The following is a 16,700-nucleotide window of genomic DNA, read 5'->3' as shown; positions in this document are numbered from 1 at the left end:
TACACACAGACACACACACACACACAGACTCATACACACACACACACACACACACACAGACACAGACAGACACACACAGACAGACACACACACACACACAGACACACACAGACAGACAGATGCAACCAAAGACACACACAGACCCGTTAGTATTGTGATGATTATGGTATCGTGGCCCCTGGTGATTCCCGCCCCTCCGTCCTACCTCCACTGGTTCCTCCGTCTCCGTCTCGGTTCTCTGGAGTTCCTCTGGCAGGAATATGGAGGACAACACGTCCCTCTGCTTGCTCTCCAGCTTACAACACATTTCAGCAACTCGTAAAACCTTGTGACCCTGGAGGAAAGGAGGGAAGGAGGGATGAGAACAGAGAGGACGCAGCTGTAGACAAACAGGAAGTGGAACCCAGAGAGGACGCAGCTGTAGACAAACAGGAAGTGGAACCCAGAGAGGACGCAGCTGTAGACAAACAGGAAGTGAAACCCGACAAAGAGGACCCAGCTGTAGACAAACAGGAAGTGGAACCCGACAGAGAGGACGCAGCTGTAGACTAACAGGAAGTGGAACCCGACAGAGAGGACGCAGCTGTAGACTAACAGGAAGTGGAACCCGACAGAGAGGACGCAGCTGTAGACTAACAGGAAGTGAAACCTGACAGAGAGGACGCAGCTGTAGACAAACAGGAAGTGAAACCTGACAGAGAGGACGCAGCTGTAGGCAAACAGGAAGTGAAACCTGACAGATAAAAACACAGACACACATGTATACACACACAAGCACGCACACAAACACAAACCCAATCATAGACACACACAAACACAGACAATTCCTCAACAAAACGCTGCTCAAACAGGAAGCTGGCGTCACCTTGGTGATGACCGCCTGCAGCTTCTGGGCGGCGGCGGCGCTCTGCACGCTGAGCCGGGTCAGCTGTTTCCTGGCGGCGGCTTGCGCCTGACTCAGCTGGTCGCGCAGCTCGTGAGTCTTCCGTTTCACCTGGTTGCTGGCGGCCGACAGATCGGCTTCCGCCGACGAGTTCTCCGTCTGACTGGAGTTCCGCGTCTCCCGCAGACTGATGACCTTGTCCTGGGGGACGAGGCGGAGACAGAGGTTTGGAGGAACTTAACGTTAAAGGCTGTTTTACTGTGTCAACTCCACGCCGTAGCTACGCCATCGCTTCTACATTCGGAGTTCTACATCGGGGTTGAGCGCGTTTCTTTGCATTTCACCGCCGGAAAGCTTGGGGGGGGGGGGGTGTTTCCAGAGAGAGAGAGACAGTTTACGTTATGGTAGTGTGTGTTGTGCGATGTGACGTCTCACTGACCTGCAGCGTCTTCACCTTCCTCACGTCTGCGTCTATTTTCTCCACCAGCTCCTGCGTTGTGCTGATCAGCCGCGACAGTTGCAGCGTCTCGGCTTTGCTCTGCAGCTCGGCCTTCTGGTTCTGCGGCAGCTTCTCCTCCAGCTTGTTGTTGTTCTCCATCTGTCCACAGAGAACCTGAGGCACAGAGAGTTAGAGCACTTTGAATTGCCCTGTTGCTGAAATGTGCTCTACAGATGAAGCTGCCTTGCCTCGGGTCCAGACTAAAGGCTGGTCTACGGACTGTAAATGTGTCTCAGAAAGCTTGAAGACGGCAGTGAGATACCCTGTCTGAGTGAGCGCTCTCGTACGCTGCGATGGCTTCACTGTACAGTCTCTGGGTGTCGTTCATCAGGGTTTGGTTCTGCTGCTCCACAGTGAACTTTGCATCCTCCAGATCAGCCCGCTGCTGCCGGCTGTGGGACGAGATCTGCGTCCTGAAAAAACAACAAGAGACATCATGAATCTGAAGGCAGCAGAAGAAGATCTTTCACCCAACAGACGTTGGACTGATCCGTCTCCCCGAGTTGGTCAAAAACAAACACCAAAGGGACGAGTTGTAATACGTCTCCATGACAGCAGGCGGCGCTAATCTGTATTCTTGCCCAGAAATTAAAACCGGCAGCTGATTGGACGAACTCCTCAAATGGGTCTGGTTTCTCCAGAAATACAAAGTCCAGGGGGGTGGGAGCTCTCATGCACTGTAAAACTAAGGGCTCCTGCACACTGCCTGCACGGCGTGTCTCTTTTTATTTCGGCTCCCATGTTAACAGGTTAGCGCTTGCACATTAAACATTTTTGTATTCCCAACTTGGATGTATTAAAATATTTCTTCTTGTATTTTACCCTATTATATTCATAATCAGCTTATTTCTTGTTTCTTGTATATGTGTATATTGTATCCTAGTATTTCATTTATATTCTGTGCTGTGTGACTGATTTTACTGCTGCAACACTGTAATTTCCCATTTTATTGGATCAATATCTCTCTCTCTTTCTCTCTCTCTATCATTGCCACTAGCAGAGATTCCACATCAACAGTAGCTCCTGTTAATATAAGAAGCCCAGCCAGCATCAGGATACAATAATAAATAAATAAATGACACAGGATACAAGTAGCGTCAGCGTTGGCTTCACTTTCCGTCCCCGGACGTTTTGTCCATTATAATAATAAGTAATAATTCTTATAATAGATCCCTGTGTGTGTGTATGTGTGTGTGTGTGTGTGTGTGTGTGTGTGTGTGTGTGTGTGTGTGTGTGTGTGTGTGTGTGTGTGTGGCGTCCCTTCTGAGTGGTACTGACCTTTCTTGGCTGAACCTGGCGGCCACCTGCTGCATGCCGTCCTCCCACTGCTGCTGCACAAAAGCCAGCCGTTGGCCCTGGTTCACCCGCAGACGCTCCAGCTGCTGCAGGTGAACGCGCCCCACATGGGCCGACTGACGCTCCGCCAACAGCAGGTCGCCCTCCAGATTCTGCAACACAAACAGGAAGTGACGTACCGAGCGGCGACGGGTGTGAATGGACAGAGTAGGCTCGTTCGAGATGACCTGCGCCTCGCCTGTAAAGCAGGCGGCAGCAGCGGGGGGGGGGGGGACAAAAAGCTGCGGTAAAGTCGGACAGTTTCCAGCCGGTTCCAGCCGCCTTTAGGCTGGACAGGAAGTGACAAAAACACTGTGGTGCGATTTTGATTTAATAAAATATAATCGGACCCATATATCAGCTGGTACACAGTCTCCAGTTGTTTTAATTACGACAGAGTAGCTGACAAAGTGCTCTACGTGAGATCTGTTGCTGATTTTAATGAACAACAGACTGTAGATGATCCGTGATCTGAACGGATTTAGTCTCTCTGACTTCTAAACGTCACTATCAGCCACACAGATTCAAAAACAATAAAAAGTTTATATAAAACGTGATCATGTTGTAAACCAATCAGGTGTTAAATCAGCTGTGAAGCCGGCGTTTCCCAGCATGCTCTGGGTCCGCCTGGCTCTTGCAGTCGGTGAAAAGCAACTGCTCCGCCTGCGTCTCAGAACTGCGGCCGCCTTGCTCTCGTGAGATTTCCGTTCCCCACGTGTGCATGACGTCACAGCAAGTCTGGATCAAGTCGGACAGAAATCTAACCGGCATGCAACGGGCGCCGATCGCCGGTGATCGATTCGGTGCAGACCTGGCTCATCTTGAACGAGCCTAATGAGATGCTTATGAGTTTGTCCCTGCCTCACTGCAGATTTGAGTCGCGCTGCGACAAGTAGCATGTAACCTCCCAGATGCTAACGAGAGACTTCTGTAGCGTCGGAAGTAGCCTCTGAGAAGCTAACGAGAGACTTCTGTAGCGTCTGAAGTAGCCTCCAAGATGCTAACGAGAGACTTCTGTAATGTCAACACAGTAAAAATTGACCTACTTAACGAAGTTGGTTCACTGCTAGCTTAGCTACAAGTTAGCATCAAACACAACAAAGGCTGTCATTTGAATGGTGTTTTGAGCTTACGTTAGCATCAAACAATCATAACTAGCCAAAACATTTTTGAAATGATTCCCATCTTCTGTAATTATTTGAGAAAGGTCTATTATTTCATGGATTTCGCCAATTTCAGAATGACAGTTATGTCGTAAACCATTTAAATCTGTGCATGATTAAATCTGCACACTCCTCCCATTGGACAGTGACAACGTCCCACCGAGCTCCCACTGAGCACCCACTGAGCACCCACTGAGCACCCACCAAACACCCACCGAGCTCCCACTGAGCACCCACTGAGCACCCACTGAGCACCCACTGAGCACCCACCGAACACCCACCGAGCACCCACTGCCGGACTGCCAGTAGGCTCCATTCATTTAAAGTGAAAGCATGCAGTTGGTGCTGAGTGGTGGGTCTGCCGTCGTGTGATTGGCCATGTTGCCGTCAGTCCCCTGCTCCATGTCCTATCCACCAATCACAGTGTCTCTCGGATGAAAACGCCTCGAACATGCCTAGTACGTTACCTTGACGACGCTGTCCAGGCCGTCCAGCTGCCTCTCGAACGTCTGGCTGAGCACCTTGATGTCCTGGTGCAGCTCGGTGCCCCGAGTCAGGCGCAGGATGGAGCGCCAGCCTTCGTTCACCTTCAGCAGGTTCACCTCCGTGTTCTTCTGCTCCTTCTTCAATTTGTCCTGATTCAACGCCGAGAAAACGGCTTCAGAGGTTCGTTAACGCGCAGAACTTACTTAAAATATATATATATATATATATGTATATATACAGTATATATGTGTATATATGTAAATGTGAGAGGTGTGTGTCTGTCTGTGTATGTGTGACGTGAATCTGTGTGTGTGTGTGTGTGTGTGTGTCTGTGCGTGTCTGTTTGTGTGTGTGTCTGTCTGTCTGTCTGTCTGCGTGTGTGTCTGTCTGTCTGTGTGAGAAGTGTGTGTGTGTATGTCTGTGTGTGTGTCTGTGTGTGTCTGTCTGTGTGTCTGCGTGTGTCTGTGTGTGTGTGTGTGTGTGTGTGTGTTTGTGTGTGTGTGTGTCTGTGTGTGTACATCCCAGAATGCTGTGTGGACCAGCCAGACCTTCCTTGGCGGTGCTGTGGAAGACGGTCCTGTGGTTATAATGAGTCGTTACCTTGAGGAACAGAGTGAGGCTCTCCTCTCTCTTCTTGGCCATCTCCTCCTCGGCCTGAGCTCTCTGCTGGAAGAACAGCAGCTTCTTCTCCTCCTTCTTCGCTCCTCCTTTACTTCCTGCTCCTTTCTTTGGCATGATCCCCCTCTTCTCTTCGTCCTCAGGTTTCTCACTCGCCTGCTTAAATAGATAGATAGATAGATGGATAGATACCATCTATGGATGGTAAGATAGATCTATCTTACCATCCATAGATGGATGGTAAGATAGATAGATAGATGGATGGATGGATGGATAGATGGATGGATGGATGGATGGATGGATAGATAGATAGATAGAAATTGTAAGCATCCAGTAGCAAGACAACCATAACAAAACAAACACATATGCAAACATACACACACATATATATTACACATATATTACACACATACACACAAGTATCACAAAAATACACACATATATCACACATATACACATACACACAAGTATCACACATATACATATATATTATACACATACACATAAGTATCACACAAATACACATATACACACAAATATCACACATAATACACACATATACACACATATATACATATACACACATGTATCATGGTAATTATTGTCTCCTTGTTGTCGATTAAAATCGATTATTATTCATTTTTATGTTTTTGGTCATTTTGTGTCTCTTTGTAGTCATTTTAGAATTTTTTTGTTTTGTTGTTGGTATGTGTACATTTTCCTTATCGTTGTGTATATTTTTAGACATTATATGTATGTTTTTGGTCATTTTTCGTCTCAATGAGACGTTAGTCGTTTAGCATAAATTATTATCGTTTCCTGCCATTAACAACAAAATGCTAATTTAATTTAAAACCCGACTGTAAACACAACCAGGCTGATGTTACGGAGTCTTTAAGTAAATTTAAACCTCATGTAACGTTAACATTAGTCGCCATTTAACGGCGAAGTGTGTAAAATAAGTAAAATATCAACTAAAAACTTACCGTGGACAAACTGTTGGTGGTGTGTGTGAGTTCGTCTCCGTAGCAACGGCTTGGTTGAATCAAACCAACTATTAGAAATGAAGGGGGGGGGTGAAAATGCCCCAACAAATCTAAGAATGAACATTACGTTTTTAATGATATTAGATGGAACTGGTTATAGATAAATTAATCAACTTAATCCAATATAATAATTATATAAAAGGTGCAATTGATAACATTGATAATATTTAGCCACTAGATGTCGCGGCCCATCCCCCCACATGAATTTTCCCTTTTTTTTCAGAAATGTAAATAGTAGAAAGTCAGACATCGAGTCAAAAGCTTTCAGTAGACTGTCTATTTATTAATAATTATATAATTAATATTTACGTTTTACAAAAGGATAATGAGAGGATAATGAGAGATTTTTTTCTCAGAAATAATTTAAAAAATGTCAAAGTTATATTTAAACTTCTTTGAGTCTCAAATATTATTATTTTTGCTAGTAACAAGACAATCTTTTCTCTCAGATTATTCGTTTTCTCCATAGAAACTGACCGTTTACGGCGATTTTCGCTGGAATTTTCTGTTGCAATACTACGAGTGGCCACTATACAAAACCAGCGGGGCGGCTCAGCACTGTTCCTTGGTACTTCGCCTAGTCTACCGTAAAAGAAATCCACAAATAAGAAAAAGCGGAAATGAGGTCCTTTTGTTTTGAAAGAGGGACATTTAAAATTCGACGGATAATAAAATGTAAACACTAACAACCGGAATAAATCCTCACAAAACGTTACGAAAATGCTCGTAATCTGAGGTTTTTCATCCCCGGACTTTACGTAAGTGTCTCTTCAACGTCTCCTCGCGGACATTTTGTCGTGTTTTAACGTTTTCTGTTAAATCAGATTTTTGAACCTGAAAGTCGTTTTAGAGAACTCACTTTACGGTCTGTCTGTTGTTCTTTGTATCCACTGCAGCGACATATTTATAATTCTCAGCTACGTGTTGAACATATTGTGTTAATTAACTCGACGTAAACGTATTTATTTAACCGTAACGTGTGAATGTGCGCGCGTGCGTGTGTTAGCAGCTCAGGTACATTGCACATCAGACCTGGTTTCCCATGATAGTTAGGGGGTCCGTTTCCACCTGCTCGAATGCGATGGTTGCCCCACATTGTCACAACGGTGTCTAGCTCATTCTGCAACACAAAAACATGAGGATTTCAATACGTAGGAGGACTTCTTTGGAAAATTAGTACATGGAAGAAGGCACCTTAGCTGCTTACACTGTATATATTTATTATACAGTATATCATTATAGTACCATAATGGGTAAGTGCTGTGTTGTTTTATGCTAGAGAGCTCAGAAGTTTAGACACATGTTATGAGGGTGCTCTTTGGTGGGGGACAGAAACATTCATAAAGAAGAGGAAACCAAAACCTAGAAAAAAATCCGAAAGAATATTTTGTGATCAAATCACATTATTATTGCAGAGAGAAACTCATTACACATACCAAATGCAACATTTAGTTACATCTGTGGTTCAAATACTGAATACAAAATCCCAAGCCCTATGTTAACAGAGTCTAGTTCTATGTTAGAAAAATAATAATGATGAAAGCATAATGTTTATGTCAGGTGTTGATAGAGAAAGAGATATCCTTATAGCTACAAAAACATTTTGTTGCATTTTAAGTGTGATCTATAATAACAAGTGCACACCAGGATATCAGGATTGATGCTCCTTTAATAGGACTGATATATTTAAGCTGTCAATCAAAGGAACATTATTTAAAAACTGCATTGTTAACATCGTTTTTATTTTTTTATTGTTTGCTTGCCTACAGTATTCTTTACTGCATTTGTTGGCCCATTGCTACATTTCTTCGTGTGGTGCTGCCACCAATTGGCCATAAGCAGAATAATGTAAAACTAGCTGCGGGAATGTGTTTCACGTCAATTTCTAGAGTTGTTCCGATTCCGATACCAGTATCGGAAATGCCTCCGATACTGCCAAAAATGCTGGCATCGGTATCGGCAACTACTGAAGTCCAGGCACCGATCCGATACCACGTAAATGATTAGAAATAGGAATCTATTGACTGGTTAGCTCCGTTAACTTGGACACAGTTCTTCTTTGCCGCAGAACTTGGCACCACCATCTCCTTATTTGTGAGTCAGAAATATGCGCATCTATTATCTAAATTGGAACCATTAAAACTGGTAGTGCATTTTACATCATGACACGCAATTACCATTATTGTCACCTACAAGCCTCCTAGTGCCAGTGTAAATGCTTATTTATCTCGGCTTTCTGACATAATTAAATCTGTTGTAATTTTGGGCGATATTAACCTTGACTGGAATGATGGCTCATCAAAATCTTTGAATGCCACTGCTCTGAAAGTCAGACTTTATCAATTAATCAGGGATCCAACAAGAATAGGCAAAACACGCAGCTCAATCCCGGCTCTTATCTTCACGAATCGGCCCTCAAAATATGCAATATCAGGTGTCTCAGAAGCGGATATCTCCGATCATTCGCTCGTCTATGCAGTTAGGACAATCTTAAGATCTTCCAAAACTCATGCTCCCTACTCTGCGCCTAAAATACCAAGTTCACAATTATCTCAACTCAATACTGAATTTAGTGCTACTGACTGGAACGATGAGCTGTCACTGGAAAATCCAGATCAAACTTGAACGCAATTTCACACTAAACTTCAAAAAATACTGAATAAATATTCTTCTTCCAGCAAGGTTCGGCCTAGGCAGAGTAAATTACCATGGATAAATACTGCAATATTTCTACTCCTCAAACAGAAAGGCCTCCCTTCTTAAAATGCGTAGGCAGAGTCGAACACCAGAGAGTATAAATTAGAAATAGACCCTTAAGGTCATCACAGGTCAAACTGACAAAAGAAAACAAAAATGTTGATATTCAAATTTCTCTGCAGGGCACTTTCATCTCAGATTTTTCGTCAGTTTTCATTCTCTGAGATTTCTCGGAACGAGGTGATTTAAATACTGCACTCACTAAAAAAATACTCATGCCCGTGATATCCATGGTGTAAATACTTCATTTATAAACACACATGCTCATACCTCTTTTTCAGCACCTAATCAACCCATGCCAAGTAATTTCACCTCAAAGTGATAAAACGCATCTCCGGAGTGTCACTTGCATAATATCAGACCATTCTGATATAGAATTTTAAAATTAAAGGCCTAAATATCCAATCAAAGCTATGTTATGAAATCTTTTTTTCAGGCTGCTTATTAATTAAAGCCCTATTTGAACTCTTTTTCAGGCTGCTTATTAATTAAAGCCCTATTTGAACTCTTTTTCAGGCTACTCCAAAAAGGAATTGTCCTGTTAATCCAGAGTCCTTCAACATCACACAGGGCTGTAGAAATCAAGTAGTAGCATTACTTTCTAAAACAGAATACTCTCACTTTATTCATCTTGTATGTGACAAGTTATCTATTGTTGTAAGAAAATACATCAAATAAACAGTTGAACTATTAATAAGTGAAACAAGTAAAGACATTAAAACAAGGAATAGATATAAGAAAAACACATCTAATATCATTTAGTGATTCATTTGTTGAGCAGAGAAAATTACTGGTTTTTATTACATTAACTTATTTATCAAACTAGCTGTACTGCTATCTGACAATTAAATGTTAGCCTATGTGTAGTTCATGGATCAAATAAAACACGATCAAAGAAGTATTTGTCTCTCGCTATTCACTACCAGAGACTGTAAAAAATAATGGACGAAACCTCCGGGTCTGAAAAGGGAAGCCAACGCGCTTGAATGCTGAAGTGCTGTCATGAGAGGGAAGAAAAAAAAGAGAAAAACTAAAGCTATTGGTGGGGCTAAATAATCATTTTCTAGTTTTGGACACATACCAAAAGCTCAATTTTTGTCAAATCCAAAAAAATAAAAGTTATTGTCACAAACTCTGAAAACAAGAAGAAATCCCTTAAAAATGCAGAAAAGTGGGAACCAGTGTACTGTGGCTGGCTTTTTTTGCCGTGCAATATTTGATCTTTAAATGAATTCTTTTAAATGGTGAACCCTGCTGATTTATTATGATTTATGATGCTAAGAGAAGTTGAGATATGATATTGTTAAAAAAAGTTTGGGGAAGATTTGTTATCTATTTTTGTTTTAATATCTTAGAGATTAGGAGAAGCAACTAAAAAAAGAAAAAACAACTTCTCATTTTCTTTACTTTATTGTTAGATTAGTGAATGTAAAGGTAGAGTGAGGCACACTCCTTAACAGTTGGTGGCGGTAATGTACCATAATTATTTGCCAAACGCCATAAAACATGAAGAAGAAGAATGACACGCGAATCAGGAAGCTCATTTGACTCCAAGACCCGCCCTTCAACAGCAACATAGCCTGATTGGTTGGTGAGTTAGGCAGTGAGCCGATTGGACAGGGGATAGGACCTGTACATGTAGGCACGGACTTCTGGCCAATAGTAGTGTGTTAATGTGATTGTAGGGCGGGTCTTGGCGTGGCCATAGTAGGATTCGTTAATTCGCAGTCGACTGTGGGTCCATGGCCAGGGCGTGTCAGGAGCTTGTAAATAAAAACTGAAGCTGCACGCTGAAGTCTTCCTGTATCTGAAAGACTGCCAAATCCCCCTAGGAGCACCAGGAAAGTCTCTGTCAGTGAGTAGAGGCTAAGTCTCATTCCGTTTGTAATACTCTGTAAGTGGAACCGCAGTAGGCTACGTGTATCCAGACTAGAAGCAAATGGATTCTTAAATCACTTTCACCTGACAGGTTAAACGAGACAGGTCGTGTGTGACAGAGATAGCTGTGCAACACGGCCAATGGTTCCAGGTCAAAAGTCGTGAACCTAGCCGACTCACGGTCCATGTCACGTTTAGCAGAATGCTAACTGTGTATGGAGCTACTTAATGTAACCTAGGTACTTTATCGTTTTCAATTCAGAGCCAAAATAACCATTTTAGCTGTTGTTTGTACCATATCGCATGGAAAAATCTGGAAGTTTACTACTTTCTTAAATGTGTGTGTGTGTGTGTGTGTGTGTGTGTGTGTGTGTTTTGGATTTGGATAAGTGAACTCATTGTTACAATATCTATACTGAATTAACTCTGCTTGGTCTATTTAATGTTTCTGAACTAAAGACTGTTCATATTCAGAGACTTTCCATGTAATTGTAAATTAGTTATTGAGTTGAGTTTGGCCCAATGAGAGTGTGAGATACCAGTCAGATAAATAAGATTGTTTTACGTCTGTAATCATTTTTTTCATTTTATATATTTATTATACAGGAAAGTTAGAAAAAGTAACATTACATTACAATGTAAAAACGGGCCTGACTCAGTTTAAAAACTGGTTTTCAGCCGGTTCCTGTTCTGCAGAAAGCACGTCAAGACAGACATTTATCCAAAACATCGATATAGAAAAATAAACTAAGACTGTTAGTAACTGTTAAGAAGAACTGCTGATTCCTGCTCTGTCCTCTCTCCTGTGTGTCAGACACGATGGCATCTCCAACCCCTCTCTCCAAGGCCAACACCACCTTCTCTCTGGCTTTGCTCCAAAAGTTCGGAGATGGCGATAAGACGGCAAACATCTTCTACTCTCCTTTCAGCATCTCTTCAGCCCTGGCTATGGTGATGCTGGGGGCCCGAGGGAACACAGCCACCCAGATGTCTGAGGTAAAACACACACACACACACACACACACCAACTGTCTTAGTAAAAAGCAACAAATTTACACTGCAGGTTTGTGCAATTGGTTTGGAGTGGTTCTGTGAAGCTTTTAATCAACGGTGTAGATGTGTTACACCGTGTGTTTTTTTTTTCAACTTCACATTATGTCCCTTTAGGAAACTTACCATTGTTAACATTAAAAAGATACATTTGCAAAGAGTCAAACTGCACCATTTAGTGGACACAAAAGTTTGTTTTAAATTTTCTAGTATCAAAAAAGTTAAATTCCCATGTGCAATTTCTATAATAATAGCTCAATACTTGTCACTGGTGTATCGATTTAATATTGCGATACCAAACTGTATTGATTTTTTTTTTTGTTTTACCCCTAGAACTGTGTCTTTTTCAAATGACCATAAAGATAACTTTGTACGGGACGTGAAGATTGAAGGACTGAGGCGTGTAAGCCCTTACTCCGTATGAATCACCACTTTCTTTCTCGTGGGCAAAAACGACAAAGCTCTCTTCTGTTCAGACTCGAACTAGAATTTACGGGGGGGTGGCTCTGTGTTGTGTTACTATAGGAACAGAAAACATAAGATGGATGTGTTAGGGCAATAAAGATATAGGTGAAGTAATCTGTACACCTTATCAGTTCCCATTATGTGCAACAGGCATGTCCACTTGTCTGGCTGCCCGGGTATTTCCCTAAAGTAGAAGACTATTTGCAGCTCTCCAAATTAAACTCATTTATCCCCCATTGGCCGATAAATATGATTGACTGACTATTATAGTCATTACAGTTACAGCTTCCATTCTTGCTGTACTCCTATGTGCAATGTAGATAGTTGTAGAGGGAATTCCCAAGTTTTTATTTCTATACAGGGTTAGTCATATACAGGATAATGGAATAGTGACTGCTTTATACTTTTACACCTTGAGGAGAATAAAAGCTCTCACACAGCAGTCTGTGCACCAGAAGAGACAACAGAAGGGCCTTGGCAATAAGAAATCAGTGAGAAATCAGCGAAGGTAGTCAGGTGGGAGTTCACATGGCGTAAAACAACAATAAAAGGATTGCCAAAGCAAAGCCACACCCAGATAACTCTGGGCTGGTGGGGGTGGGAGAATGTGGGAGGGAGCGGACCCCACCCTAAATCCACCATGTTTCTTGGGAAACAACTCCAGTCATCATTCATTTTGAAATGAATGCATTGTGAAAGATTACAGAAGAAAGTGGTTACAACAGACTGTTGGGAACTGGGAACTATGGGGAAAGGAGCAAGGTGAATAGGTCAATAGTGTTACAGTTATTAAAAGGAGAATTCCAGCCATTTTTTACGTTAATCCGTATCGTCATACCCCCCCCCCCCAGACCTGAATCAGTGCAGACATCATGGAGCAGCTGCAGCTACGTGTATCGGCTTACACTGAGCTAAAACAGCAGTTTTAGATTGCCTTTGTGCCTCTTAACAGACATAAAATGCAATTAAAATGTCTGTGCAACATAAACCGAGCCCTTACGTGACAACAAGATGTGTTTTCAACTCAGACATTGTTTAAATTCACCTACCCTGGTCCCTGTCTCGATCCTGCCAGTAGCTGGTAGCTTGTAGCTGCTAGCTGCTAGCTGCTCCATGTTGCGTGCACTGATTAGGGTCGGGGGTTTCTCAAAGTCCACGCATATTTATGACAATTGAGATAAATGTAGAAAATGGCTGGAATTCTACTTTAACAGCAATGTGCAGGTTACAAATACAATAAAAGATATTACAGTATTTTGTTCTTTTTGTCCTCTGCTGTCGGATTTCATGACAGTGGGGTTATTACCGTTCTATTAGACACGTTCAGGGACAGTGTTGGTGTTATACTGCCCTACAACCAGTGGTGGAATGGAAGTTACTGGTAGTTCATTTACAGATTTAAGGTACTTGTTCTTTACTTGAGTCTTTTCTTTTCAAACCATATTCTATTTCTACTCCACTACATTTCAGAGAGAAATATTGTTCTTTTGACTCCACTACATTAATCTTACAGCTTCAGCTACTTTACTTTTACAAGCTTTATTGTAAATAACTATGGACTTTAACTTGTATTTTTACAGTGTGGTATTAGTTCTTTTACTTAGGTAAAGGATCTGAATACTTTTTCCACCACTGATAACAGCGTTTTATCAAAGAGTTCACCCTATTTTAAATGATTTGTGTTTTGTGTGTAAAGGCAACTTTTGTTCCAGAGGTGGAAGCTTTCAGCGAGATGTGATGAGCTCAGCTAAACTGCACCAAGAACCAGAGAGGGAAGGGAGGGGGGGCTGAGAGAGAGAGAGAGAGAGAGAGAGAGAGAGAGTGGGTGTGTAAGTGTGCGTGCATGAAAGAGAGCAGAGGTCACACTAACATGTGGCTGCTGTTTGAAATGTACATTTTAGTTTTTAATGTATTGATTTTGGAGATGTCTGAGACACCAAAGGGTCAATTGTCCAAAAGGACAGTTAAAGCTTAAGTGTGTCACTTTTTACATTAATGAACTTAAGCCAGTGCCAAATGAGTTGCTACAAAATTAATTAAGAGTATCAGCTCCACACAACTCTCTCTGTATTTGTCAGTGTAGCTATGTTCAGAAGATTGTGGCGTCCATAGAATTTCCCACAAAGAAAATCTGGTTAAGATAATGTCACCTTCTGAGGAGTCTGTGTTTTTTTTTTTTATCCTCCATGTCCTCCTTGGCTACTAGCAACTGGGTGGGGGGAGTCACGGAAGGGTTGTATCATGTGGACGCGCCTGTCACTCCCCGATGTAAGTCGAGTGAAGATGTGAGTTGTGCATGCGTCACTCCGATATTTAAACTTTTTGTGCAACTGTAACGCAGTCTCCCTTTCGGGGATCAATAAAGTATTTCTGATTCTGACTTTGCGACAAGTAGCATACGAGATGCTAATAAGAGACTTCTGTAATGTCAACACAGTTAAAATGGACCTACCTAACCAAGTTGGTTCACTGCTGGCTACAAGTTAGCATCAAACTCAACAAAGACTGTCCGTTGAATGGCGTTTTGAGCTAACGTTAGCAATCAAACAAACAGACGGCTACAATGTTTTTGAAATAACTGCTAGCTTAGCTACAAGCTAGCTATAAAACACAACCCTATCTTGTGTTTTATAGCTAGCTTGTATGATTGTTTATTGCTAACGTTAGCTCAAAACGCCTTTGAGCTAACGTTAGCAATAAACAATCATAGATAGCTAAAACGTTATTGAAATGATTCCCATCTTCTGTTATTGTTCAAAAAGTTTATTCTATGGATTTCACAAATTTCAGTATGACACATTTTGCCATAAACCGTTTAAATCTGAGCATGCTCGCCTCAAATCTGCACTCGACTCACAATTGAACTTTTTTTTAACACATTCTTTTGCTGATAAAATGTAAGCCATTTTGCTTAAATCTTGTCTACTGTCGGCTTTGTGCCGAGTCAGGCACCGTTCCCAGGGCACACTGATTGGCTCAGGGAAATTCCAAAGGCCCAGTCTTGTGTTTGCTGACCTCCAGATCCTTCCTCCACGTACTCAGAGGTGTACTCAGGGTGCGGCGAACACACCCCCGACTACGTTGTTGGGTGTGGTTACTCTTTAGGACCAGCAAGTCCAGTTGTGTAAACTGGTTTCTTATAACTTGTTCATGAGCCAGTAGGCTACCATTTACTCTACAAATACTGGAGTCCATTGATGGGATTTAAAAATATGTGGGTCATTAATAATATTACCTAAATGTTCACTGTCCAGTTTGTATTTTTATACATTTTATTTATCAGAACTTTAACATGTTTGTTCTGTCCATACATTTGATGTTCCTCTGTTCTGTTGTGACAATAAAACAAATTATCATCATATTATTTTAGTGAGAACTCATAAATAAGTACAAATAACTAATGTTAGGGAAATCTGCCTGTTTTGTTACGCGTTTCTGGATTATTAAAAAAAAAAAAAAAAAATTAATCAGCCTTAAAAAATCCTTTATTGGTCAGGAACTACTATAACTCCATTACGTCATCTCCTGAATTATTTAGCCTGTACAACTGTTTATTTATTTTTTTAATTTTTATTTCTTTGCATTGCTTCTGTTTTTACCCTCTTGTTAATCTTGTTTAATCCTTAGCACTTTGGGATTGATTTGTCAATGTTCATTCTGGGGCCTCTTCTGTTGAACATCTACATGCTTCCACTGGCTCAGATTATGGAAAAAACAACAAAATAAGTTACCATAGTTATGCGGATGACATACAAATTTACATAACCTTATCGCCGGGGGACTATAGTCCAATACAAAAACTGACTAAGTGCATCGAACAAATTAACGGCTGGATGTGCCAGAACTTTCTGAAATTAAATGAAGGAAAAACTGAGGTGGTTTAACGATTAAAAGTCACTCGGCTTCAAAACAACAATGTTAAAAACAACAGACAAAGCCAGAAATCTGGGTGTAGTCATGGACTCAGACCTGAATCTTAACAGCCACATTAAGACAATTACAAAGTCGGCCTATTATCACCTAAAGAAGATATCAAGGGTTAAAGGACTCATGTGTCAACAGGACTTGAAAAAACTGGTCCATGCTTTTATCTTCAGTAGACTTGACTACTGTAACGGGGTCTTTACAGGTCTCTCTAAAAAATCATTCACACAGCTACAGCTGATTCAGAACGCTGCTGCTCGAGTCCTCACTAAGACCAAGAGACTGGATCACATCACTCCAGTCCTCACTAAGACCAAGAGACTGGATCACATCACTCCAGTCCTCACTGAGACCAAGAGACTGGATCACATCACTCCAGTCCTCACTGAGACCAAGATACTGGATCGCATCACTCCAGTCCTCACTAAGACCAAGAGACTGGATCACATCACTCCAGTCCTGAAGTCCTTACACTGGCTTCCTGTGTCTCAAAGAATTGATTTCAAAGTACTTTTGCTAGTTAATAAATCACTCAATGGTTTGGGACCAAAATAAATTTCTGATCTGCTACTACACTATGACCCCCCCCCCCCCCC

General features: G+C 41.7%; 2 protein-coding genes and 1 long non-coding RNA gene across 7 annotated transcripts in view; 1 reads left to right on the top strand and 2 right to left on the bottom strand.

Moving 5' to 3' along the window:
• LOC117937538 overlaps positions 1-16,700 on the bottom strand; it is a 47,077-nt gene that overhangs the window by 24,243 nt on the left and 6,134 nt on the right. The window lies entirely within an intron of this gene.
• Positions 1-16,700, top strand: part of LOC117937533 (leukocyte elastase inhibitor-like) — a 56,471-nt gene that overhangs the window by 34,783 nt on the left and 4,988 nt on the right. For 2 of the 4 annotated variants that reach the window (XM_034861572.1, XM_034861569.1), the window contains exons 1-2: positions 10,475-10,642; positions 11,480-11,661. The exons of the other annotated variants lie outside the window; for them this stretch is intronic. In XM_034861572.1, coding sequence (XP_034717463.1) covers positions 11,485-11,661 — 177 coding nt within the window. In that variant the 5' untranslated portion in view covers positions 10,475-10,642; positions 11,480-11,484. Of the gene's footprint in view, positions 1-10,474; positions 10,643-11,479; positions 11,662-16,700 lie in introns of those variants that run through there. 4 annotated transcript variants of the gene reach the window in all.
• On the bottom strand, positions 1,595-5,994 carry ccdc65 (coiled-coil domain containing 65). 2 transcript variants are annotated; one of them, XM_034861576.1, is made up of 5 exons: positions 5,711-5,994; positions 4,967-5,143; positions 4,348-4,515; positions 2,661-2,830; positions 1,595-1,795 (listed from the first exon to the last, which is right to left on the bottom strand). In XM_034861576.1, exons 2-5 carry the CDS (start codon positions 5,099-5,101, stop codon positions 1,615-1,617), a joined length of 654 nt encoding a protein of 217 aa, XP_034717467.1. In that variant the 5' UTR covers positions 5,102-5,143; positions 5,711-5,994; the 3' UTR covers positions 1,595-1,614. The 2 variants fall into 2 exon arrangements, with proteins under 2 accessions (XP_034717467.1, XP_034717468.1); XM_034861577.1 differs by having other exon boundaries at positions 5,971-5,989.

The sequence above is a fragment of the Etheostoma cragini genome, chromosome 22 (assembly GCF_013103735.1).
Source record: "Etheostoma cragini isolate CJK2018 chromosome 22, CSU_Ecrag_1.0, whole genome shotgun sequence".
In the NCBI taxonomy this organism is placed as follows: Eukaryota; Metazoa; Chordata; class Actinopteri; order Perciformes; family Percidae; genus Etheostoma; species Etheostoma cragini.
The sequence above is the reverse complement of the archived record's forward strand: the minus strand, read 5'-3'. Positions and strand labels throughout refer to the sequence as shown.